Source organism: Callorhinchus milii, unplaced genomic scaffold, assembly GCF_018977255.1.
Source record: "Callorhinchus milii isolate IMCB2004 unplaced genomic scaffold, IMCB_Cmil_1.0 Scaffold8, whole genome shotgun sequence".
In the NCBI taxonomy this organism is placed as follows: Eukaryota; Metazoa; Chordata; class Chondrichthyes; order Chimaeriformes; family Callorhinchidae; genus Callorhinchus; species Callorhinchus milii.
Window position 1 is genome coordinate 13628717 of NW_024704749.1, and position 24893 is coordinate 13653609.

A 24893-nucleotide genomic window follows, 5' to 3' on the forward strand; every position below is an offset into this window, starting at 1 on the left:
TTGCGCCGCCCGTATCTCGCGCCGCCCGTATCTCGCGCCGCCTGTATCTCGCTCCGCCCGTATCTCGCGCCGCCCGTATCTCGCGCCGCCCGTATCTCGCGCCGCCCGTATCTCTCTCCGCCCGTATCTCTCTCCGCCCGTATCTCGCGCCGCCCGTATCTCTCTCCGCCCGTATCTCTCTCCCCCGTATCTCTCTCCGCCCGTATCTCCGGTATCTCACGCTGTGTATCTCACGCCCAGGAGTGGGGGGGGAGTGACGCGGTGACGTCACGCGCTGGTCACGCCGTGCGGAGCCATGGCCGCCGCGCACACTGAGGTAAGCGGCGAAAACTTAACCCAACTCGGGCCCCACCGCCGCCGCTCGAACCCCGCCCGACCCGACCCGACCCGGCCCACAGGGGGCCCCGGGGGGGGGGCACTGCCCACAGGGGGCCCCGGGGGGCGGGGGCCCGGTGACCGCCATTAAAAAGTTGTGGCTTTTGTGTGTGTGTGTGTGTGTGTGAGAGGGGGCGGCCCCCCCCCGCCCCGGCATGTGTGTAACGCGCTGCCCCGCGGCCGCCGCCGGGACCCGGTTATGACCTGCGCTGGTTCCCGGGCGCGCGGCACAGGCGGTTATTAGCCTCTCGCTCGCCCCAACGGCTGTTCTGTTTGATTTTATTCTCTTCCCCCCACACCCCCCCCCCCCACACTCCCCCCCCCCCCAACACTCACCACCCCCCCAACACTCCCCCCTCCCCCACACCCTCTCCCCTCTCACACCCTCCCCCACACCCCCCACCCCCAACACCCCCCCACCCCACACTCCCCCCACCCACACACTCCCCCCCCCAACACCACACACACTCCCCCACATACACACTCCCCCCCCACCCACCCCCAACACTCCCCTCCCCCACACCACACACACTCCCCCCCCAACACTCCCCCTCCCCACACCCCCCACAACACCCCCCCATAACACACACCCCCCCCCCCCCACACCCCCACCCTTATCACACAATACCCCCAAAGTTATCTATCAGCTTTTTGTTTGACATAAAATTCTTATTTTACTATCATTCTATTTTTTCTTTTCCATTCCCCTCCCCCTCTCTTTTCATTGAAGGCTTTCTTTCCCAATGCACTTGATCTCTTTCCCTCTTACTCACATGCGCACACTATCACTATCCATATCTATATCTCCACCACAAACCCAATGTTTTGCCTTTCTCTGGTTGCCCTCCTCCCTCTCTGTTTCTCTTCTCTTTTTGGTTTGTAACCCAAGGGGCGAGTTGGGGGGCAAGAAAGTGTTGTGTGTGTGGTGCGGAAAGAGCAGAGAGAGCGAGCGAGCATGGAGGAGGAGGAGGAGGATGGAAGGGCATCTTTGTCAATGGTCAACCGAAGCCTCTTGGAAGTTGAGCCTTTACGCATTGGAAAGGTGCTCCTTTTTAACACTTAAAAGTCGCCATTCGCAGTTTCCTGGCGCGTTTTTCTTTTTTTTCTCTCACTCGATTGTTTGCCATCAATGTGTTTTAACCGCCCCTTTGCCTGGGAAGATTTGTTCCTTTTAAGGGGTGGGAGATTTGTTCTTTTTAAGGGGTGGCTGTTTTGTTTTGGAGAGAGAGAGAGGCAAACACAACCATAAGAAGCTGCTTTCCTTATTATTCTTCCATTCCTGGTAGATGAAGTAATGTGACTTCTAATTTTTTTTGCACGCATCTGCGAAGAGCAAGATGCTTTTTGAATCAGGCCTCCCAATTTGGAGGTGGGTGGGTGTTGGTGTGTTGGAAGTATATTGCAATCTGGTGGTGGAAATTCAGGATTTATTCTGAAATGCACCATCTGGTTTTCAATTCTGCGTAATTTATTAAACTCTTACAGGTGAATGTCACGTATATTTACCTGTATTTTATCACAAATTCTTATCCTTGATTTTTTTGTCGCCAACACATTTGTCTCCCATCAGTGGATAATAAAAACGTGTCTCCCAATAATAATTACCAGTTTTAAGAACAAAGGGTTTGCATATGTATATGATTGTGGTTCACCATATCATCGTATTGCTCAAATGGTGCTTCTCAATCCCAAACTCTTTATTCTATTGTCAGTTTAAAGCGTAGGGCATTTGTTGTACTGTCTATCTACGTAGTGTGATAGATGCCATTTCTGTAGATTCTACTCCAGGTGATGACTCAAATGGCATTTCAGTTTGAGGCTTTGGAGCTCTCTCAATTTGGATATCTGCCATTGCCTTTATTGTTGTTTCCTCTTTGTTGTATCCCTAAATTAGTTATTCGTTAAATGGGTCAATATTTTTAAAACGTTTACGTCTCCGTTTGTCATTGCTTTGTACCCATATATACATTTTAACATGAATCTCATCGCATGAGGTACATGTAAGTACTTAATATTCGCCGTACACCCAAAATCCGTGCAGCATGATATTCACCTCAGAAATCACTTGTTTTTCAATGTAAAATAATGAGGTTTAACGGTCATGCCATAGGGAAATTGCGAATATACATTTCTAATTACTCTTGCTCGTTTGACTTATTAACTGAAATTGATCAAGATACTTCCTTGTGTAGGTGTAGTTAGCATGTTTTAGTGATGCTGGATAAGAGTACCTCCACTTGAACTAAATTGTGTATCTCAGTATATTGTTGCATCTGTTGATAATATAATTTGAACATTAAGTCAGAATTTTAAAAAAACTCTCGTTTTGTTAGTTGGGATCCTTCGACCTGTTTATTTCCCTCAAACACGATCTGTTCAGGATAATGTGACACTTTGTCGACATTGTTCTTTTGGCCCTTTTGTTACGTTAAGACTTGAGTTGGCAAAGTGAAACAGAAATATTGCACCTTTAAGTTCCTTGTCATATCTACAGTTCATGGTTATGAAGTTGCTAGCACTTTCTCATTATTTTCATGAATGATCACAGGTATTGCCACTTTACCTGGCAACCCTATTGCCTGGTCAATGCGGCATTGTTCTTAAAATAGAAATTTGCTGGACAATTCAAGAGCTGTTGATGTTTAACAGCAAGTTAGCATTTTGCAGTTAGGTTGGCATAGTGACCCTCATTCTGCATCGATATTCAGCTTCAAAATCTTGTTCAGAACGTGTGAGCAGTGCACACATTGGGAAAGAATGGCAGAAATCTCAAATTCATTGTTTAAATTCTCCATTTCAATTTGCTGCTTTGAAACTTGCAGTGTTTTTCTGTCTTTGGTTTCATGGTCTTTGGATAAATTTGTCCTCTCTACTTCCCCCCCCCCACCCCTCCCCCTCACCAACCCCCTTCCCCCACCACCAGAATTAGAATCAGAGTATTTTTTTCCCCCCCCCCTCTTAGTGATTCAAAAGCCGTGCATGGGATTAATCTCCAAATGGCAGGCTGTCATGTCTGCCAGCAGCTTGGACCATGAAATGGCTGAAGCTGCAGTGAGTTGACGTGGAGTGAGCATGCTCGGGAGGCTGCAATTGAGCCTACAGGGGGGGTACATGAGTTGACCTGTTTACTGTATTGAGGTGGAGCTGATCATACTACTAACTAACCCAACTACTGTACTTTAAAAGTTGCTCTTTATTGAACGGAAGAAATTGACCGCCTCTTTTGAGAATCCCACTCGCCACCAGTTGCTGCGCGCTGAGTGAGTGTGAGGTGTCTCCCGTTCGGGTGGCTTGTTGGAAGAGTGCTCATACGCCAGTGTTTGTGTCTGCTGCTGTTGATTCAACCCAGTTTTTCGAGCCTTGCGCTGTTCTTTGTTGTGATGTTTAAACCTGTAGATCTGTTGAGCTTTTCAGACTTGTATGTGTCGTAAGGTACGCTTCGCGGTGCTTCTTGCGAGCAGATTCGCAGTTTAGAATCAGGAGAATTTCTCCTTGGGACTGTTCATAGTTGGGGAGTGAAATTGGTTGAGAAAGCTATTGTGCTAATGTATTGCGTTTATGCAATACAACATTACATTTGTAAAGCGTCTTACATGTCAGGAGGACGTCCCAAGGCGCTGAACAGTCAGGGATTACGTTGCGATTCAGAAAGCAAAGCTAGTACTGAATATCTGAAGCAAATCTACCAATAGTTTTAAAAATAAATGTACAGCGATTGCTGGAACATATGAGGCACAATGTAGTTGAAATGTATCACGGTAGGTCTTCAAAAAGTATTTGACTTATTATCATGTGCCTATACTGTGATGTATAAGAAATCAGAAGTGTGCGTTGACTGCTTCAGAATAATACACACACTATGCCTCGAGTATTCATAGTGCATGTGTATTTATAGCACTTTACCAATGTTTTAATCATTAGGTTAATGAGAATGAGGAATCCATTGAAGAACCGGATGGTATATGGTTGCACTTCTTTGTTGTTACTTGACATAAAGAACTGTGCGGTTGTAAATTATAATCTGAAGTCGTGAGAAATACGATGTTTTTTCAGTTTCTAACGTACAAATAATGTTTTACACTCTTATTTGTTGCCCATCAAAGTTTAGCCCAATGTTGCATAAGAAGCACATAGTAGATGCAGTAATAACACCCTTCCCTCTTCACTGGGTTATACTCTGGTCCAAATTAGAAAGTGAAAGCATTGTTAGTACAAATCTCGGTAAATTGGTTTGTTCCACCTGAAATGATGGTTAGTTTGCTTGTTGTTTGCTCTTTTTATAAATTGGTGGAACCAGAGGTGAATACATTTTGGGTCTGAATCTTGAGTGAATCTTGTGCATAAAGACATCATTTTGTCGTCCGAAAGCTGAGTCAGCTTTTTTTTGGCATTTTGTAAAATCTCAATGTCATAGTTTGCAACAGATGTGGTGTGTGCTTTCTTTAAGTATTGTAATAAATTCAGATAAATTCCATACTTTGTCTGAAATAATCTACATGAGAGCGTTATTTGTATCTTTTAGTTGTGTCTGGAACAAGTTCTGTTGTGTTTTTTTAAAAAAAATCAAATTAAGAAAAAAATATTTTGAGGGTTTTGGTTAAAGTGCAGTTGTGGTTGTCTTAATTTGTAAATTTGATACTGCAATTATGGCTGTGGTTTGAATAACACTTGTTAACTCAGTATTTTGAACATTATGAATTTGTTTTCCCAAGTCTGCTTTGTACAGTTTACTATGTTGCTGGGTTATCAGTTTAGATTTGTTGGGTATAATACATGTGGTGTTCAAAAACGCATCTACAAATTGCTCAACTCTTCAAATCCCTGTACATCATCTTATGAAGAACAGCAACATTATCAAAATTGGTTGAAATAATGTTTGCCATAAATGACAGAATGCACTGTACATGCAGTAAATTGTAATGCCCATAATGGGTTTGTGTCTCTAATTCTTCATTGAATAACATCATTCTGTTTACAAATAGAACTGTATATTTCTGCTTTAAACACTTGAGTACATTTCTGATCATTTAGTTAATTGCACTTATTTATATTTTAGTTAAAAACATTTTGTTTCTTCACACTGAGATTTTATTTTTAATCATCCCAATATTTCATTTTTAATGTATATGGAAATCAGTGCTATATACAATGTGAGCGTTGATCACTTGAACTGGTTTTAACAGCAAATCAAGATCTTTTCGCTCAAAACACAACATGCAAAGAAACTGCATTTTGTACTCTGGATGATGCCAGAAGGTTTTGTTGAGGCGCTTCTCAAATTATGGTTTACTCTTTTTTTGTGTAATTTCCAGAATATAGCGCAGCCTAACTTTTGATTGCACGATCTTCAGCACCTTCAGAAATTAGTCGAACCCGTATTCATTGTGCTCAGTGTTTCATACAGTGTTGTGCTTGTGCAGTGGTAGAGATAGCTCTTGCAGCAACGTGCTTTGGTTCTGCCTCCAAATAGCAGACCAGCATACCTGCCAGCACGAAATGGCTGCATCTGCAATGAAATAATCTCCAGCAGCATACTCAAACAAAGAAACTATACCTATAGGGGGAGTTGAAGAGTTGAGCCACATGCTGTATTCATGTAGAATTATCAAGTAGTGTATGAAGACTCCATCAAAAGAATGAGTGCTCGGACTCTGGGACTAACCTTTCTGAATCCCTGACCAGCGGCAACAGCTGTTACAAATAACAATTTATCCTATATGTATGAATGGGGTGCATAATTTCTCATCAGTGGTAAGTCTCTTTCTCTCCTCTCTCTCTCTCTCTCTATTGACAATTGCACTGATTGAAATTTGTGGACTATTACACTGTGTGTAGAATCTAGAATTTCCTCAAAGACCAAAGAACATATTTTTGCAATATTTGAAGTCTTGTAATTGAGAATAAAACAAATATTTTACATTATTCACCAGCATGATCTGCAAAATACACATCAATTGGAGCATTAAAATATATACTGGTGTTTAAAGGTGCAGCTTCTATATTTGCATGTTTTTTTATTTATTATATCTTCAGGGTTGAGGCAGTTGAAGTTGCTCATTTGCAATGGATGTCGTTTGTTACAATTATTTTCTGGGCCCAAGGAAAATTAACTGGAAATTTTTTTCTCAATATATTGCACAGGCGGTGAGTAGAATTATTATATTCCCTGCATTGTTTATGGCTAGTATAAGGTTCAGCATTTCCTTTTGAAATCAAGCTAAGAAATAAGACAATCGTGTAGTGTAGGACTGGCCTTGGATTTCGATTAAACTTCAAATAAAAGCAGGATGATTCCTATCCTTCCATTGATGTGGCATGACAACGAATAATCTTCAATCTTGTGTCCTCAAGAAGGGAATGATCCGTTTCTCCAAGTCATTAGATTCAGAAGCTGCTGTGCAGTTGCTGGCTCGGCAAAGGACACTGGAGTCTGTTAATCTTTTGGCCGCCAACTCTTGCAGGGCTGGCTCATAGTTGAACACAATACAGATTGACATGGGACCTTGCATGGTGGTTGATCTTCAAAAGAATGGACTATTGAGTGAAGACATTTATTTTTCCCCTACCTAACTGCATCAGCATTCATTTTGCAGTCATTTCGGCCTTCAGTCCCTTTACAGCTGGAAAATGTAATAGGAAAAATCTTTCTTGATTTTAAGATTGAAGAAAGGAGCTACGAGATTGGGCCCTTTGTCATATTTTTGGGATATCAATTTTGTTTAGATGAATTTCCTTGTATTTGAGCCTGTATGTTCATGTGGATTTACATTTCTTGTAAACTATTAAAAAATCACCATTCCTGGTCCAAATTGTAACTTGGAGAATCAGTAAGTTGGAAGCACTTGTAAAGTAGGTGTGCCAATTTTATACAGTATTTATCACCTACTGCAGTCCATTCTTAGCCTCATTCTACAGTGTTACTTGTCATTATTTTCTCTTCAAGGCTGACACAGAATTTACTGGACATTATTCATTTAATTTGGCAAATAAACTGAGCAACCCTATCTGAAAATAGTTTAGCGTTAGAAGGGTGATGGGTCAGATACCTGGGTGACCAAAAGTAAATGGGAAATCGAAAGTTACATAATCATCCGATAGGTGCAGTAACCAATGAATTCCACTCAATGCATCAATACCTCATTGACATGTCGAGATAAATTGTAGACTTTAAGAAGCAACTGAAGATTGTGAAATTCTTTCGAAGGCTTTGCTCTCCTATGTAAGCTCAGAGAGTGGGTTGTGATTTGTTGGGAGCTTGGGCAGGAGAATCCCAGCTGAGCCATACCTGTGCTTATCCAATGTCCAGCAGCGGTAACTGAGAAGCGATCAGGAGTAAGAACCCTGTGCACATCTTTCTACACAAGGGGAACTGAGGTCAATTGTAATGCTCCTCACTATTGCTTTGACTAATTCAGGGCACACAGAGGATTTGCCGTGGCAACTTTGAGTCTGTGCAGTTTAGCATCACTCCACAGTGATTTTACCAACCGAGGCATCGAATGATCGTTGTGAGATGTTTTAATCTATCTATTTTGAGTAAAATTGGATTGAGTGTACATTATATGTGTTTTGTTTTTATTGGTCTGCATCTGGTTGCTATGTTGGTTGTTAGAGAAATCGAGTCTGGCTGACGACTGAAAGGGGTGTGCTGTGGAGGAAGTAAAAGGCTTTATTGTACATCTTTCTTGAATTTTTTGGTTTGCTTTTTTTGCAGTGTGGTTTTATTTGGGATATTATTTTTCAGTTTGCAGAAGCTATCTGGACTCCAGCATTGCAGGAATTGAAGTAAATGTTGAGAAAGGAAGCAGATTGATGAACCTCAGAGCATTTTTGATTCATTGAATGGAAAACATGGAATAAAATGTATTTTGTAACTGTTGCATATGACTGAAGTATGCCTTTATAGTACAGCAAACTGAGCTGAGAACTCTGAAAATTGCACTTTGAAAAGTTCAAGCCTTATGACATTTCCTCCTGTTTCCTACGAAAAATAAGAGTTTCTGGACTTTGGGATAGCTTACATCTGAGAAGTTAATATAACACAGCTGTTTGCCTAAAATTATTTGCAAAACTGTGGTTCTTAAAACCATATAACCTTTACCAAATTTCTTAGAAAAAGCCCCATTTAGTGTTTGGTTAAAATAAAATTAGACCTGATCTCTTGAATCTGTTTTACCTTGCAAACTCGAGTGATTAAGCATTGGGGAAGTGTCCTGGGGTCCATATGAAGATCATGTGCTTTAGATTCCAGCTAATAAAGTCTGAAGTTAACGTTTAATGTTTTCTGAACTGCTTATTGGCAGCATCATTTCAGATGCCTTCCTTCCTTCTCACACTTAATTACAATTTGTGTAGGGTTGCTGGAATGTCTAACAATTGGATAAATGTGAATTATTCATTTTTGTTCATAACGTAATTTGTTTTCTGAATTCTGTCCATCAGCGGTAGCTACTACTTGCTTTTGGTCATTTTCAATGTCTGCGCTTTTCTGATCCGAATAGATATAGTACCACAATCCATTCACAACTGCAATATAGTGGAACAATAAAATGGTTTGAGTATGTAATTCAGGGCTCTACATTTGTGTGTTAGCATCTCAAGGCACAGTAACTGGAGTGAGGAATTCAATATCTATTAGTACTAGGTTTGGTTTGGGCAATGAACTTTTCTGCGCTATGTATTTTTACTGTGACTTGTGAGCTTACGATTTTGCCATCTGTACAGTAGTTTAGAAATGAGATCAAGATAAATATGGCAAGTTTTTTCTTATTGCGTGATTTATTTCAGCCCAGTATGTATGCATCGCGATGTGCTACTGTATGATATTTTTATTTTTTAAATAGAAAATGTATCTCATATTTTATGAATAATCTATACCCATCAACATGAGTAGTGTGCATTAAGATGTAGTGTATTGTGCAGGGTGTATTGTACTGTGCTTGTTAGCCTAGTGGCCATTTCGTGGTGGGGAGAGATTGTCTTTGCTCTTTTCAAAATGGCTGCACTGACAGCAAGCAAGAAAAGTGGGGACCACAGCTTACTCAACATCTCGTGTGTGTAAAGAAGCTAGGGGGGCAAGGAGGAGAGGTGGTACGAAAGTTTTTCTTTACAACAAAAGTGCAGCATTTGTTTAGAAACTGGATTTGGTGTGAAATTTTATACTATCTGGAAACTGGACATTTTTATATTATCCCTGCATTGAAATGTGAAGGTTAGCATTGAGAGCACATTCAAAGTTTTTGTTTAATTCATTTCATTCTGTGCTTCTCATAGAAACTTTCCAATTTGCACAATGTTTAATATAGATTTGTGATGCAGATTTGGGGAAAGTGAAAACTGGGTTCATACCTAAAGGGGAAATTCATACCTAATTTCGGGAAGTTGAAAACTGGGTTCATACTTGTGTTTGTGTTATGTTTTCCCAATGTTTTCTAGAATTTGGATGCAGAGGGAGTCAAGATTCTAACCAGAAATTGTGTTGATTGTATTGAGTGATAATATTACAGAATCCCTCTAGTTTTGTGATCCAGTTGGGATAAGACTTGTAAGGAGAGATTGTTCTAAACATATGGTTATTTCAGACTGTTTACCTTTCAGACAGGTATACATATACACCTGTTATATTTTGGGTTTTGATGCTCTCGTATTTTGGCATTACAAATAACATTCACTTAATACCGAAAGAACGGAAGTTCTGCAATGTATACAGGATATGGCATATTGAGCAGCTGGACTATTGAAACAGCTTGACATTAAAATGCAACTAGTTTTATATCCTTTGTTATTTTTAAAATAAGCTTTGTGTTTAGGGTCTTCTGGGTAGCATGCTCTTGGGCAATACTTAGTCCTATACTTGACTCTTACAGTTCAAAATGTACCAAGAATATTGGCTGTAAATATATTTGATTGTAATTAAAAATGCTAGATATTGATCTCCAGTTTTTACCTACTATAATTGCGCTATATAGTTAGAAATTATTTAAAGTTGTTTAATATTATGCACTCCCCATGAACTAAAGTACAAGAAAACAAATTGGCACATTGTATTGGCATGCAATGTGCCAGAATTGATTATCCTGTATTTCTTGGTAAGTTGCATTTATTGAGCTGTAAAATTGCTTTTTCTTCAAATTTCAGTGTATTAGATGAAAGAGTTTTTTCTTCACTCGACATTGAAGTCAGCACATTTTCATTTTTAGTAGAAAATATTTATGACACAACGATTTTCTTGTAATGTGGACTTTTTACTTCTTCCCCCTCCCTCTTGTCTTCAATTTAAGATTTCTTTCATAAATCGATTTGATTCATGTAAGATATGAGGAATGAAATATTCAACGTTTGATCCTTAACTGGATCAAAACAGTTGTGGCTTGGTATTGTGCAGTATTTGTTTAACACTGGGAGTGGGCAGTGTTCTCTTCCTTTTTGTTAAAGTTGCATACCGACCTACCATTTTGAAGTCTTGCATTGAAATGGGTGTAAAATCTGTAAAATTCACATCGCTTGTTGCAAACAAGACATTTCTATTGCTGCCGTTAGTTTTTATTTCCAGAATTATACCGATACTATAACTTTGAAGTCTTCTTTTTGGGACAGTCTAAATGAAAACAGCTGTTTTTCAAAGCAGTGCTGAAGCCCAGCAGCATGACATCTGGTTCAGTATATCGGCAGGACCTCCTTTCTGAACCAGGAGTCAGGACCATGAAATGGCTGACTTTGCAGAGAAGGTATCTTGACTGAGCATGCTCAAGACATTGAACCTGAACCTATGAGCAGGCAGAAGACGTGAATAGCTCTGTATTATTCTGGTGGAATTGGTACAAAAGTCTTCTGCTGTATAGCAGCTTCCTAATGTATAAAAACGATTGTAAGTATTAAATCATAGGTTTGTAGGCTTCCAGGGGTACATTTTCCCTTCTGAAGGTTCAAGATTGTTAAATAGTCTCATTCTAACTTTTGGGGGTCGTTGTACATTACATTCACGGACATTAGAATTGCTTATTGCAAGATTTTTTATGTTTTTCGTCAATGCAGACTGTAAAACTGGTAAGAATATCATTCAACAGCAACAAAATTACATTTGTAAAGCGCCTTTCACGTCAGGAGGACATCCCAAGGCACTGAGGTCTATATGTTACGTGTACATGTAACATATAGACCTCAGAATACTAAGTCCATTATCAGGCGTTGTGTGATATCTGCAATATTGTATTTTGAACTACATCATTTTTAGCAGTAGGTGCAACTTGTCTACTATGGGTGGGTGAGTCAGTGTGACAGTAGCACTAAAAATCAATGTTTGTTTAGATGGAAATTAATGTTTAAAAGTTATGGTTAGTGTGTGTTTTGATGGAATATGCCAAGGAACATCTTTTACAAGTTAAGACTCCATTCTTTTTTCAAAGCTAATGAAAATTTCTTGGTGCTGGTCATGTGTACGTTGAAGTAAGCACAGCTAATCACATACTGTAGGTGAAAATTAAGGCCATGTATTGTACATAACGCGCGGTCATTTGTAATCTAGTCAGCACAGTGTTTTGTTTTTTGATTTAAGTGTTACTGTTATGGGCATCAAGCAAGAAATGGGATGTGCTTTCCACTTTACAGGAAAATATAGAATAAAATAGTATATTACTATTTTATATGAAACCAGAAACCATCTAACTATTGTATGGAAATGATACAAAATGCCTTTTCAAATAGTAATTCTATATTAAATCTGATTCAGGGTTTTATAGGCTTTTGTTTTATAATTCGAGGTTAATCCTCAATCAAAATGGCTAACAGTATTTAATGGTTTTGGGGTGCCATTCTGCTTTATTTTTGATGTTCCAATGTGTAATTAATTCCAGTTTATCATTGACAATTTTGTTTTAGGCAAATCTCAATCTAAGGAAGGAAAAGAAATGAACAGCAAACAGAGTGTTGGCCATCAATATCTGCCTAAACTCACTAGGCTTGTGCAGATTCTGCCTAGCTATGTTTAATACCGGCTGCTAATCTTATTGTTCAATTCGAAACATAATGTAGTTTGATATTAACGCAGCCTAAAATGTAGCGCTTGACATTTAAATATGTGCTGGTACATTTTGTTGAACTACTTTATACTGCTGTTTCTCATTGCATTGCAGTTCTACTGCAAAGTATATATATATATTTTTATTTTTGAGCATGGACATGGTAGAAAATACGATATCGGTTTATACTGATGTGCATCCAAATTGACACCAGCGTGAAGCCTTCCTCCCTGAGGGGTGGGTCTGCTTTCTTCCCTGGCATGTACCAGTCAATCTAACTGGTATATGCAAGGGTAGAAAGCAGACCCACCCCTCAGGGAGGAAGGCTTGGGTTCAGCGGCTGCGGGATCAGCTTTATTTATCCTGCCTGTTTGTACTTACCGTTTGAATGATACGCTGCATGTACTCTTCTCATTCTGTTTTGTTGGGAATTCCACATTGAAGAGCGAATGGAACCATTTATTTTTGATACTTATAATGCGTTGAAAATCTTTTATTTTTTTAAAAAAAGGCAGATTATATCAAACGAAAAGGTGGTTTAAAAAACGTTGGGCCTTTGAATAGTTTGGGATCTTTCGGAGGCCTGAGTGGACTTGTCCTATGTGGCATTTTGTCATTCCATTTCTTGCAAAGCGGGAAGCTTTATTGTAATGTGTGGATTTTCTGATGGGCAAATTGTATACATTTCTGCATTTCTTACCGACTCAGTGGACACAATTGCTGGAAGAGAACAATTGTGTTTGCAGCATGTCCTTGTCCCAAATTTTTCGGTGAATGATTTCCCCAAACAGTATTTTGAAATTCAGAATTTTTCGAGGAATGTTGAGAAATATATATATTTATTCAATAAAACGGGGGCGAAAAGCCCACCTGTGGAAAATCAATACTTTTTTTATACACATTATAAAAGGCTGTAACTCTACAGAGGGGAAGAAAAGGGTGATCATCATTTTGAGTGAGTTTGAAGGCAGCCATTTTTGGCCCAGTTAAAATGTGCTCAGTGAGTATCGAGAATAGACTGAGGCTGTTGAGCCCAGTTTTTTTTAAACTCATGAAATTACGAGATAAAGCAAGTAAAATCTGTAGAAATAGTTTGTAGTTTTTTTTTGTTGGCCCCGGGTTATGAGACTTTGTACGGAATATAGTAAGAGTGTGTCGTCATTTATTAAGTGCAGTGGATCACGCCAAAGGGAAATAATATTGCTCGCTGAACAAATAGCAAGGTAAAATCGAGAAGAACTTAATGATAGTGTCAGTTTATTCAAGCATTCCCTGTAGTTATCTTCTAATTGTAATCTTGGATTTGAAAGTTAGTTTGAGGTAAATCTTTTACAATACTTGAGCGTTTTCCTACTTAACCCTTAATGAGTGAGTGACAATTATATCTCGTTAGATTAGAATTGTGAAACCTTGAGCAGTGATGATCATTCGAGCCCGCTTGAGCTCGGGGATCAATGAAATATACCATGATATCTTTAATTCTCTTCTTATTAATCTTTTGGGTGTGTTTCAAGAGTGTTCCTGAGGTCCTCCAAAGTGTTAATGTTGGGTGGAGATTGAAGCCCAGAACAAGAAGGAAGGCTTTCTGATTGGAATCTGAGATTTTGATCATGGAATGTTTAGCTCATTGGTGAAATGCTGTAGCTCTTGGAATATGTGAGGGTGTATGTTTTTTGTCTTAATTTATGATGCAGTGTTTCTTTCCCATTCCTGCTTAATGCACTCAGAGTCTGTAAGTAGATTGACCTGTTCTGTAGTTGTATCAAATTAAGATCCAGAATCTGAGGATTTGAGCAATTTTGGGCAATTTTGTACAAGCGTTGGTAAATGTAGAGGATTGGAAAAAAACAGTTCAGTGGGCTGTTCCATTCTTGCATTTGTTGGATTAAAAATATATATTGCAGTCTTTTTGTTTGTGTGGATGTGTGTTTTGCTACCGTTGTGAATGACCTGGAATACACAGTTAAGACTTGTGAAATAAATATGCAGTGTGAAACTGCAGTACCAATTAAAAAACCCTCAAATATTGAGAAATTTACAAACTATTGCTGCCAAGCTAAATATGTTAATTATACAGTGTTTATTGTAAAAAAATAATTTAAGAACTAATACCATTCAGATCAAATATTCTCATAAGCAAGTATCCATATATGCCATTTTTGTTCATAGAAATACAGCAATAAATAATATTATTTTACTTGAACCGTTGTTTAACTTAAAACACTGCATTGGAGATGAAGATGTAGTGTCTTGTTTTGTAACAATTTTCCTAGCTTTTCATCAGTTGTTTTTGGCTCGTTGTGGTATTGATGGGGAAAGTATATTGTTTGGCAGCCAGAAAATGTACACAATATAGTATGTACATTTACGTTTACAAAATAAACCTCTACACATCAAGCAGAAATGCTTTGAACACGAAACAATGATGCAGAGCTGTGTATTGGGAGTCAAAACATCCTAAGAAATGACCGGATGTTGCTATTTATTTTCATTGTCAGTGACACAGCGCACAGTGTTTTTGATCTTATCACTATTCCACACTTGCTTTGTAGTTGTTAGGAACAAAGACCTCCCTACGTATGCTCGGTGTGTGGGAAGGAAGATGTGTTCGGGGTACTGGCTGAAGCAATTTGCATAGCTGCTGAAGCTTTTACAATGCTGCTGTACAGTACAGTTAATGCTGTACTCTACAGCAGCTGAAGTAATTTTGCAACCACTTTCGTTCTTGGGGTTTATTGAAATTTGAAGTCACCCAGACAGAATTGAATAGCCCAGTTTATTGTCAAAACCAATTCAGTTTCCAAATGGCTGACTGACCTTGTGGCTGCTTACAACTAGTCTCCATAAATGGCTGATTTTTTTCAAATACAACACTGTAACTGGTCCTCATTGAGCATGCTCACTCCTAGTGAATTAAAACCTGTTGGGGAGCTGTAACATAGCTCACAATTCTATGTGGATGTGAGGTAAACACTGGTGTCTTCATGACAGAAAAGGCCACACACATTGGGTTAGTATTGCACATTAGAGCCAGCTCATGGCTGTTTTTCTTTTGTAAATGTGTGTTACAACAGCATACCTGCACTCTCTTGGGTCTTTTAACATGAAGCAGGTTTTTAATCCATGTATATGATTTTTGTGCAGGATTATATTTGCTGACATTTTTTAAGATGGTACCTGTTAAGTTGTAACCACCACCATTTGACCTTGCATGTTAACTATCAAAGGCAGTGCATTACGCAGAGTTAAATGAGTAGATAGCATTCGGCATGTAACTGTTGATTTCTTTATGAAGGAGAATTGATATATCATCAAAAGAATGAGCTGATAAATCAACATGTACTGTAATTGGTTGGACCTGCAGAGTGGAACAATGGTTGAGGAAGCTGGGTTGGTATGCTGTAGAGAAATAAAATACAGTAAATGTATGTGTTTTCACCGCTTAAGTGTATTTAGTAAATGAGAATGAAATGGTTGTAATAATGTTTCAGCACTTAATGGCTGGCGTGCAGTATTTGCAGTATCATGTGGTTTGGTGTTCTTGTTTCTATCTCCTCTCTTTTCCTCTAAATTTACAAACACTAGCTAATGTGTTTACAGCTACACTGAGTTATATATTGATAATGAACTCAGGGCTTTAAATGAAAAGTATTTGGTCATTCTCTTTTTCAGGCTTTGTGTTGTGTTTTTTTCCCTTAAGAGTTTTCTTTTCCCAACCATTATGAGGCTGTGGATTTAATTATTTGTTGTGGGATATAGTAGCACTACTTTGCTGCACTTTAGAGAGGACTAGTTTATTATTAAGAGGAAGAAGAAGAAAAATAAGGTGAATTGAGATCAGTGAAAGCATACAATTATATATTTTTTGGAATCGATAGGTAATTATTTTGAGTCTGACTTTGTTTTATCTTGGCTCCAAGGGAAATAGGTTTGGACAGTCTTCACATGGATCATTGGGACCATTGATCACTGAAGCCTTGAGTTAATCTCACAAAATTTTCCTTTGATGGAGCACAATTGATACCAATGCCCTGTATGTACCAGACCACTTATTTCTAACCAGAGTTTGGTTTACAAATGGCAATAATTGGTTGGACCTCTGGTTGTCTGCTATCAGATGTGGTTAAACCTGGCTACTAGCTAGTTTCTCCATACGGGCTTGTTAACCATAATTCTTTGTGGTTAATGAGGATTGCCCAAGTGACCTCATTCTGAATTACAATGCGGTTGTAACAAATGTGAAGATTCTAGGCAACGGAGCAGTGTTTAACTAGACTCGAGTGTAGTTGTGCTATGGCAAAGATTGCACTTAAACCAATATGCTTTAATGCTGTGTGATCTTTACCTCTGTTGCTCCCACGACTTTATCACAGCACTTTAGGCACCAGTATTCAATCCTTGACTTCTATATTTGAAGGTCCAGCAACAACCCAATTTTTGAACAAAATCTAGGTGCACTGCTGGGCATTTTTCACAGTTCAGTTAAAGACAGCAAGAAAAGTTCACACGCCTACGATTCTTTTCTGAAATCCCAGTGACAGCACGGAAGAATCTGAGGTGTTTGGTTTGAAAGCTGGGTTCCGACTCGTGCGTTTGAAATTGGCTGCTGAGTAGGACAGCTTTTATCAGAGAATGAGGTTGAAAGGAAAGACTTGAGGAATTTACGTATGAACCAAGATTGGAACCTTTAGGCTGATTTTGGCCTTTTTAGCCCTGGACTAAGGATGGGGGAAAAAAATCAGTCAGGGTTCTCATTTCATGATCTACCGAGTCTGTTGGAAAGCACGCACGTTTGGTGTCACAAAAGAACCGCGGTGCTGTCCATTATTCAGTACCTACTGACACTCCTATCCAGCCTTAAATGTGAAGAATGATGTGGGTGGCGTTTCAGAAAGCCGCCTGTTTTGTTTCAGAAGAGGAATGGACAAAATTGACAAGTTGTCAATTGGGGTTGGGGAGGTGTCTGATCTAATACAGCTTTATTGTTCAAACCCCTTAAGATCATTTGGTCATTTCCCCCAGACAGCCATTCTCCATCACAACCCGGATTACCCTGTCATGTCCCTGTTTCAGAATGACATAATAATGGTCTCATTCTTTCTTACTGCGCACCTTTTGGTGGTTCTCCATGGTGACGCGATCACAATTGCCGCTTTCGAATGTGTTTCAAAGTGATTGCTACTTCTAACTCATCAGCTGGGCTCCCCTGTTCTTTCAGTGGGGCCGAGTAATGTGATACTGAGCTATAAAGAACGAGAAAGACCCTGATTCAGATCAATCGCCTTAGATGAGAAATCAGTTGAGGGATTTAAGAGCGGAGATGGATGGATACTCAGAGGAGTAAAAATCTTGAGGGATATGGTGAGAAGGCGGGCAGGTTTGCAGCATGTTATGGACGTTGTTACATGGCAAACAATTTTGCAGCTTCTCAGTTTACTGTTGGTACAGTATGAGGTGGGACGTATAAACATTCTGGCTCGATTACACAGTATCTATGTCTTACTTCAACTATTAGATACAGTGCTTTCAGTGTGTGTGTGTGTGTGAATTTTGAGGAGCTACATTCTTAATGGGCAATTACCATTTTGTAATAATACACGAATAACGGTTCTACCCCAAAGACCATAAATGCGCTTAAAGTTGCTTTTCTTTAGAACTTGAGGCTTTCTGAATTCTGTGGAAATGCAAAATTGTTTTTAATCCAGAAACTCTCTAATACTTTTAGTGAAAATGCAACCTTGATGTTTGATCAGATGTGCAGTGTTCTCTGAAGCTTCTTTGCTTATTGCTTTATAAAAACACAAATCTTCCAGAAGAAATGTATACAGCTGATCATGCAAGATCTTGGCATTTCATGGCTTCTGATTGCATTTTGCTTCCGAGTGATTTGTAAGGATCTTTATAAAGGGCGGGGAGACAGTTTTCTGCAGAAATAATTAGTCTTGACACTGGATTATACAATGTAGTCCTGCATGCTTCATCATACTCTCATATGTCCAAGATTGTGTTACCTATTTATAACTGAATGACATAGCAGCATTTTTTGGGGCTCAGTGAATTTATTAGCAGTTTGGATTTGCTTCGAAGAAAACCTAATTTTGTCTAGAATTCTACCTCTCAGCATTAAGGCAGATCGGGGTATGTATTTCCCAGTTTTTTAGATTAAATCAATGGCACTGTTTCATGAATTATTTTTGTGATGAGATTTTACAGAGTTTAAGACCATAACAGCATTGTCTAATGCAGCCTCAAAATGGCAGATGATTGTGTCTGCAAGCAGTTGTGTTATGAAATGGCTGAATCTGCAGTGAAATGCCTGTATTGAGCATGCTCAGGACACTGGATTGCAGCCTATAGGGGGAGATGAAGACTAAATTCAGATAAATGTATTTGGTAGGTACTGGGATTCAAAACTGCTTGAGTCTTTGTCCAAAGAGAGATCCCCCAAAATGACCTTAGATCTTCACTTTTGAAGACATTTTCTTCCGTGCAGGTAATTTTTCCTCTACTGCCTGCGAGCTAATATTTCCGAGTCTCTCAAACCCAACAATTTTATTTTTCATGGCTGTGCTGCAGATGGTTCAAAGCCAACAGTGTGAATTAGTTGCTCTAAATTTAAAGATCGGATTTTGTGATCAGTTGCTTCGAAAACTCTTTAAATTTAACATGAAGTTATAACAGGACTCCATTTCTCTGAGCAAAGCAATGTTGCTTCAAGTCTCAAATTGTAAAGTCCACTGCATCGACAATTTAAATGTTTCTTAAAGGAGTTCAGATGTGGTATGTAGATTACATTGGCCTTCTGAGGTAACTTGGCAGTTGCCTCAAACTCATTGAATGTCAAACAAATGTAAAACTAGTTCACTATAGATCTAACAAAACAATGTAGAGCAAGCAGATGGTTAGGATGTGTTTGTACTTGTTTAATATTTTCTTTTTTCAAGAGCCACAAATCGAGAAAAGAACATAGTACTGAAGGATGTAAACTGAACATACATGTGATCTCAAATTGAGTCCTAATCTGTAGACAAAAATGCATCAACCAGTGATATTAACATCCTAATAGTTGCTTTGAGTGCCTCAGATATTTACAGAATCCATTTTAAACCTTTTCTGCTGAGAACATTAAGTGAAAATCAAATCCAAACTAAGTCTTTAGGATCAAGGCTGAAGCAAAATCACTTGTTTTATGAGATGGTTTTATTCTGTATGTCAACGTACATACAGTGTTAAATTAAAATGATTTACTAAAGCAAGGTTTGGGAAGATGTTGGTACTTCTCCAGTGAATAGTTAGTGGGAGAGTTCAAAGCTTAAAAACAAAGCTGTTACTCACTCTTCCCATATAACAGGACCTGATAATACACCTTATTGATGGCACTACATTTTTTTTAGTTTTGATGCATTTGCAGGTTCTGTATTTTGAACCCTGTAGGTAGGGAACTGCTGTGATCTCAGCACATGGATAAAATGACCTGCAATAGTGTTTATTGATTTTACTCACTGCAGCAAGTACCATTTTGGAAATTAAATTCATAACGAAATTGAGAATTCTGCTCAAAATCTAACTTCAATATACCTTGATTCTATGTGATATCAGAAACAAGGTAGAATTTTTCCATGCAGTTTGGAGTTATGTTCATTAAATAGGCTCAAACAAAAGGAAGCAGTATGGTTGACCAATGATAAATAGCAGTGTTTTCAAGTTCACAATAACCTGCATTACATGGGTCAAGCTGCCTCCGGGTTAACTTTGCTACCGAATATCTTAATAATATGATGCAGGGTTTTTCTTATCAGAGCTGATGTAATTCTGATTTGACCACTACTCTTTGCCACCCCTGGCATTGTGGGCCGTGCTCTTTGCTGGGCATAGTCACTAGTTTGGTTGAATTAGTTAAAATACTTGCAAATGGGTGAGGTAAATTACACTTCATGGCTTTAAGCATTTCAATGTTTTGTGCAATTCTATTCTCTCAATATGTTTCATAAGTGCATTTTAGTCTATACACGATTACGTAGCCTGCACAACAATTTTCTCAAAGCGTAATGGAATCCCTGTGCAATGTAAACCTTTACAGAAAGTTTGGGGCAGCAAGCTATATGTTTTGAAAAATGTCGCCCGAAACTCTGTGTCCATAACTTGAGAATCTGCTATGCTTGAGAGGAACATGAAAGGCAGAGGAAAGGTACTCTTAATATGAAATAGCTCCCAGTGAGTGGCAGACGGCTTCAGCTCGTGGATTCATTTTTATTTGAGCGCATGGGTGTTGACTTTGTGAGCCAATCATTAGAAAATCATTTGGCCTAGGTTGAGCTAAAACAAAGGCTGGAAATATCGGAGGCAATGCTTTGTGATTTTTTTTCATCACAGTGGTTTGTAGAGAATAGGATTGTTTACCAAATTAATTTAGCGATTTAATGCAAAATCCAATAGAATTGTTGCTTTCTTCATGTTTCTGTAATCCAGTCTTAGTTATTTTGAGATTTGGATTTGGGGAGGGGGAAATATGTGACAATAAGTGGAGTATTGGGATAATCTGGAAGATTTGGATGCGTTGTGTCCAATTTTAAACAAAGGTTAATATAGCTTTATTCTCCACAACCTGTATTAAATTGTGCTTATGGATGCTGGAAACAAAATTACCTCTTGTGAGAAAGATGAGAGAAAAATAGGTTTGTTTCAACTATTGGTATTTTTAGACTGATTGTACTGTACAGAAGACTGAGCGAGCTGAGCAGGTTGAAACAAGGGTTTCAACTTTACATTTTATTGTGAATGGAACAATCACCTTTTAGTTTCATAAAGGTTACTGAGAGCCGCCGCAGTTTCACAAAACATCATGGAATAATTGGGGACAGGGAATGAAACGCTTATAGTTTGGTTTGACCCGCCCGCCTTTGGAGTCCAGTACCTGATCCATTTGAAACAAGCAGCAGAGACGCCTGCCCCTTTAAGACTCCACCTCCCTTTGGTTGAAATCCATGCGACTTCACTCGCTGCTCCCAACCTATAAGAGAAGCCATATTGGATGATCCTCAGTTACTTTTCTCCCACAGCTAGCCAACATCAGTTGCCTGAATCCCGTTTCTATTGGTGAGCGAAAGAAGGCTTTTCTTTCTACTGCTGTACTTGTTTTCAGCCTACAGATTCGAGGATATGCGTGATTTTCTTTTGGGTTAAGGTTTTAAAGTCTAAACAACTAGAATTGCAGGAAGGCCTTCCCTCCCCCCCCCCCCCCCCACCCCCCCCGCCCCCCCAAACCAATTGCCACATTTTTCTCTCTGCTGCCTTCTGTTGTGTGGTTTTGCTTCATTCGTATTTTTTATTTCTGTCTTGTGGGAAGGGTTCGGGAAAAGATTTTGAGTAATTTCAAGGAAACTCAATGGATAGGAAAAATCAAGGGTAAAATGGCTAGACTTGGCTCTGCACAGAAGAGCTCCCACAAGGATAGCCAGTGAACCAACCAGTGTGGCTTCATATTGCTTTATAATAAAAATCCACCTCGTCATTATTTTACCTGTTGACAAAGCCATTTGCTAACTAACTCATAGCCTTGGACAATAAAATAAGCGCACAGGGTTCACATAAGAACCTCAGATGCCTGAAAAAGTGATAAGCCTTGTCTCCCACCTCTCCTGTGTAGCACTTTCCTCTAAACCTAGATTTGATCACTATACGAGGACTGTCTGAGGATATTGGAAATAAAAAGTTAAAGTCCTCTGCATGGGCAAGCATAAGTAGTTTTTTTTTAATCTGAATGATTTTAGTGAGTTCTTAAGTAGTACCCAATTTTGGGGATGGGATTGTTTGCAGATGTAGCTGTGACACGGAGAGAGACGCAGATTCCCTTTTTCTAAATACAGGTTTTTAAGAACAATTACTTGTATAAATGCAGCCGATTTCATGAGCTAGTAAAATACAGAAGTTGAATTCGTTGGAGGAAGACGCAGGAACACTCTGTTTTATTCCGTATTGCCTCCTGTTAATTTCTAAACTGCACAAAGAGAAATTGTACGCTGGAGTAACTGGCAGAAGGGAGAAATGCTGGCATAATAAATGAACATCTTTAAATAGTAGCCACCAAGGTGTACCTGTTTGATTGTGGTTCAGTCATCCTGTTTCTGCTTTAGTCTGCAGGCATGACAGGGGCAGACACTGCTATAGAAGATCGAAAGCTGGAGGTTGCAAAGGAACTGTCTACTACTGAAGAGAATGGTGAGTGGACATACATTTATAAACTATAGTACTTTGATACAGCAGAATTAAGTTCACCATTCCAATGCATTGAAGATCTTTTGCATCTATTTTTGTTATGGAACCAACATGCTTAATTCAACATCAGATTTATGCTGTGAAGTGCTTCAAGATGTCTCAGTGATCTGAAAAGGCGCTATGTCAAATGCAAGAAGTATTATTATTGTGGTGAAGTGCCCACTTTTAAGTGAAAGGTAAGCATTAAGATTACAGGTAGGCTTTGCTCAGTTAATTTAGAAGGTGCAATTTGGTAGCTGTTGGCATAACTGTTGTGTTTAAGTGCTCTGAGATGCTACCCTGCATCGAGGGCGTGATACAAGTGCGAGTTGTTCTTTTGCTGTTCCATGGTTAAAGCTCAGTAAATGCCACTCAACCTTATGTAAGGAGAGTGTTTGGCAGCTTGAAGCTGAACATTTTTGGTGATGGAACCGTAGGAATTTACAGCACTGAAGAATGGCCATTGAACCGCTCACGTCTGTATAGGACACATTTGTGATGGAGTTTGTTTCTCGGTATTTTTTGGTATGTTAGAAGTCATAATGATTAAACATTAAACCTATAAATTACTGTCATCGAGTGTTTGAATCCATTATGGAATTCTCTAAAATTGTTCATTTTCTTTTTAAAAAAACCCTGGTGGTTTTACTGTACATGCCTTCAAAATTCTGTTTGTATATGAACAACTTTAGTTCAAGTAGTTGAATTAACTGTAGAAGTCCATAAAAATCAGTATGTAAGATACTCCCTACGCATTCCTGACCCACATCAGTTATGGATCAAGTGGTATCCAGGCAAAAACTTAACCGACATCCAAATTTCCAGTCAAAGAAAGACCTAGTGCGCCCTCTAGCCAGTTTCAGCATCTTTTATTGTTACCATAAGGGTGGAAACACTTGTATGCTTTCATTTATTTAGCGCAACTTTGAGCTGGTTCATAAGTTTAAAATGACCTAATGAATGTTTTTGTTTCAGAAGGATTTTTATTCTCTGCTTCACGGTTTGCATTCATGATGGCGGGGAACGGGGAACGGGGAGAAACTAAACCTGAACCCTGCATTACAGCATTTAAACAGTCTAATGCACTTCCTGAATGCTTTCACCTATTACCAAAACAATGCTTTGAAAGAGCTTGCTATTACCCGTGTCTGCAGTTCCACCTTCAGTTAGTCCGCTTGCTCTTGTGAGACATGGCGTTCTGATCTTGGGAGTGGGAAGTAATCAAGTTGTGTGACCTCTTCCACAGGAAGTGACCTCACAGCGGCCAACGTGAGTGCCACAGGGAAGTCGGTGGAAGCTTGTGAGATGTCTGCAGACGGTGAAACCAATGGTTCCTGTGGAAGGAGTGAAGAAGCGTCTTCGGCAAAGAATCATCAGACTCCACTTAAACACACTCAGGACACTGTGAAAAGAGAATTGCAGGATCTCAATGAACTCAACCAGATAAACGAAAATGGAATTTTAGACGAAGACAATAAGACTGTTAAAGCAAGTAATCATATGAATTCAGACGATTTGACACTGGCTTCTCTTACAGGAAGCAATGGATTTGTTTTAAATAGTAAACCTTTATCGCAGGTACAGACCGGGACTGCTTCTTTAATCGGTCATGCTGCCAAAACACTTCCTTCCTCTCCCAGCAAGACTGGGGGAGCCAACAAGGTAAAAAGTATGAACGCAGTGAGAACTACCGAAGTTTCTCAAAACCAAGCCATGAAACCGCTCAGTGTGGCACTGGCCAAATCAGGAGAAGAAAATACAGAAGAAAATGCATCTCAGGCTAAAAATCTCACACATGGCCTCGCCACTGAGGTCAGGGTTCACAGAGCGAGGAAGACTCTACCCAAAACCAACACAAATCAGGTAAGAATCTTATTACCATTCGCAAGTGCAGCACAATTCTCAGTTTCGGGTTTCTGGTGAATGAGGACTTCTGCCGTGGCCTGTTGAAGATTTTACAAAATTTGACCCAAATTTAGAGTTGATTAGAGTTCTGTTTTGAAATGCAAGAATGTTTTTTTCAAATGAAAATTGTCGAGGTATTGAATGCCAGTGTTTACCGTTTGGGTAATTAGAGTGAATTTGACTCTACAGAAACAAGGCCTTAATATTTGTACATTGTTCACATATAATCCATATCAGTGAAATGGTATTTAAACACTCAACGATCTGTGCAAGTTACACTGCATCATATTGGTTTGGGACCATTTGGGCAACTGCATTGACTGGGTTTGCCTGTGGTTTAAG

General features: G+C 39.3%; 1 protein-coding gene across 7 annotated transcripts in view; it reads left to right on the forward strand.

Moving 5' to 3' along the window:
• Positions 1–266: 266 nt before the first annotated feature.
• The window catches only part of LOC103180404 (histone-lysine N-methyltransferase EHMT1), a 52232-nt gene continuing 27605 nt past the window's right edge, over positions 267–24893 (forward strand). For 3 of the 7 annotated variants that reach the window (XM_042337201.1, XM_042337202.1, XM_042337207.1), the window contains exons 1-4: positions 280–316; positions 1265–1417; positions 22526–22610; positions 23893–24509. In XM_042337201.1, coding sequence (XP_042193135.1) covers positions 296–316; positions 1265–1417; positions 22526–22610; positions 23893–24509 — 876 coding nt within the window. In that variant the 5' untranslated portion in view covers positions 280–295. Of the gene's footprint in view, positions 317–1264; positions 1418–9356; positions 9466–15365; positions 15403–22525; positions 22611–23892; positions 24510–24893 lie in introns of those variants that run through there. The other 4 variants (XM_042337203.1, XM_042337204.1, XM_042337206.1 and 1 more) reach the window with 4 other exon arrangements.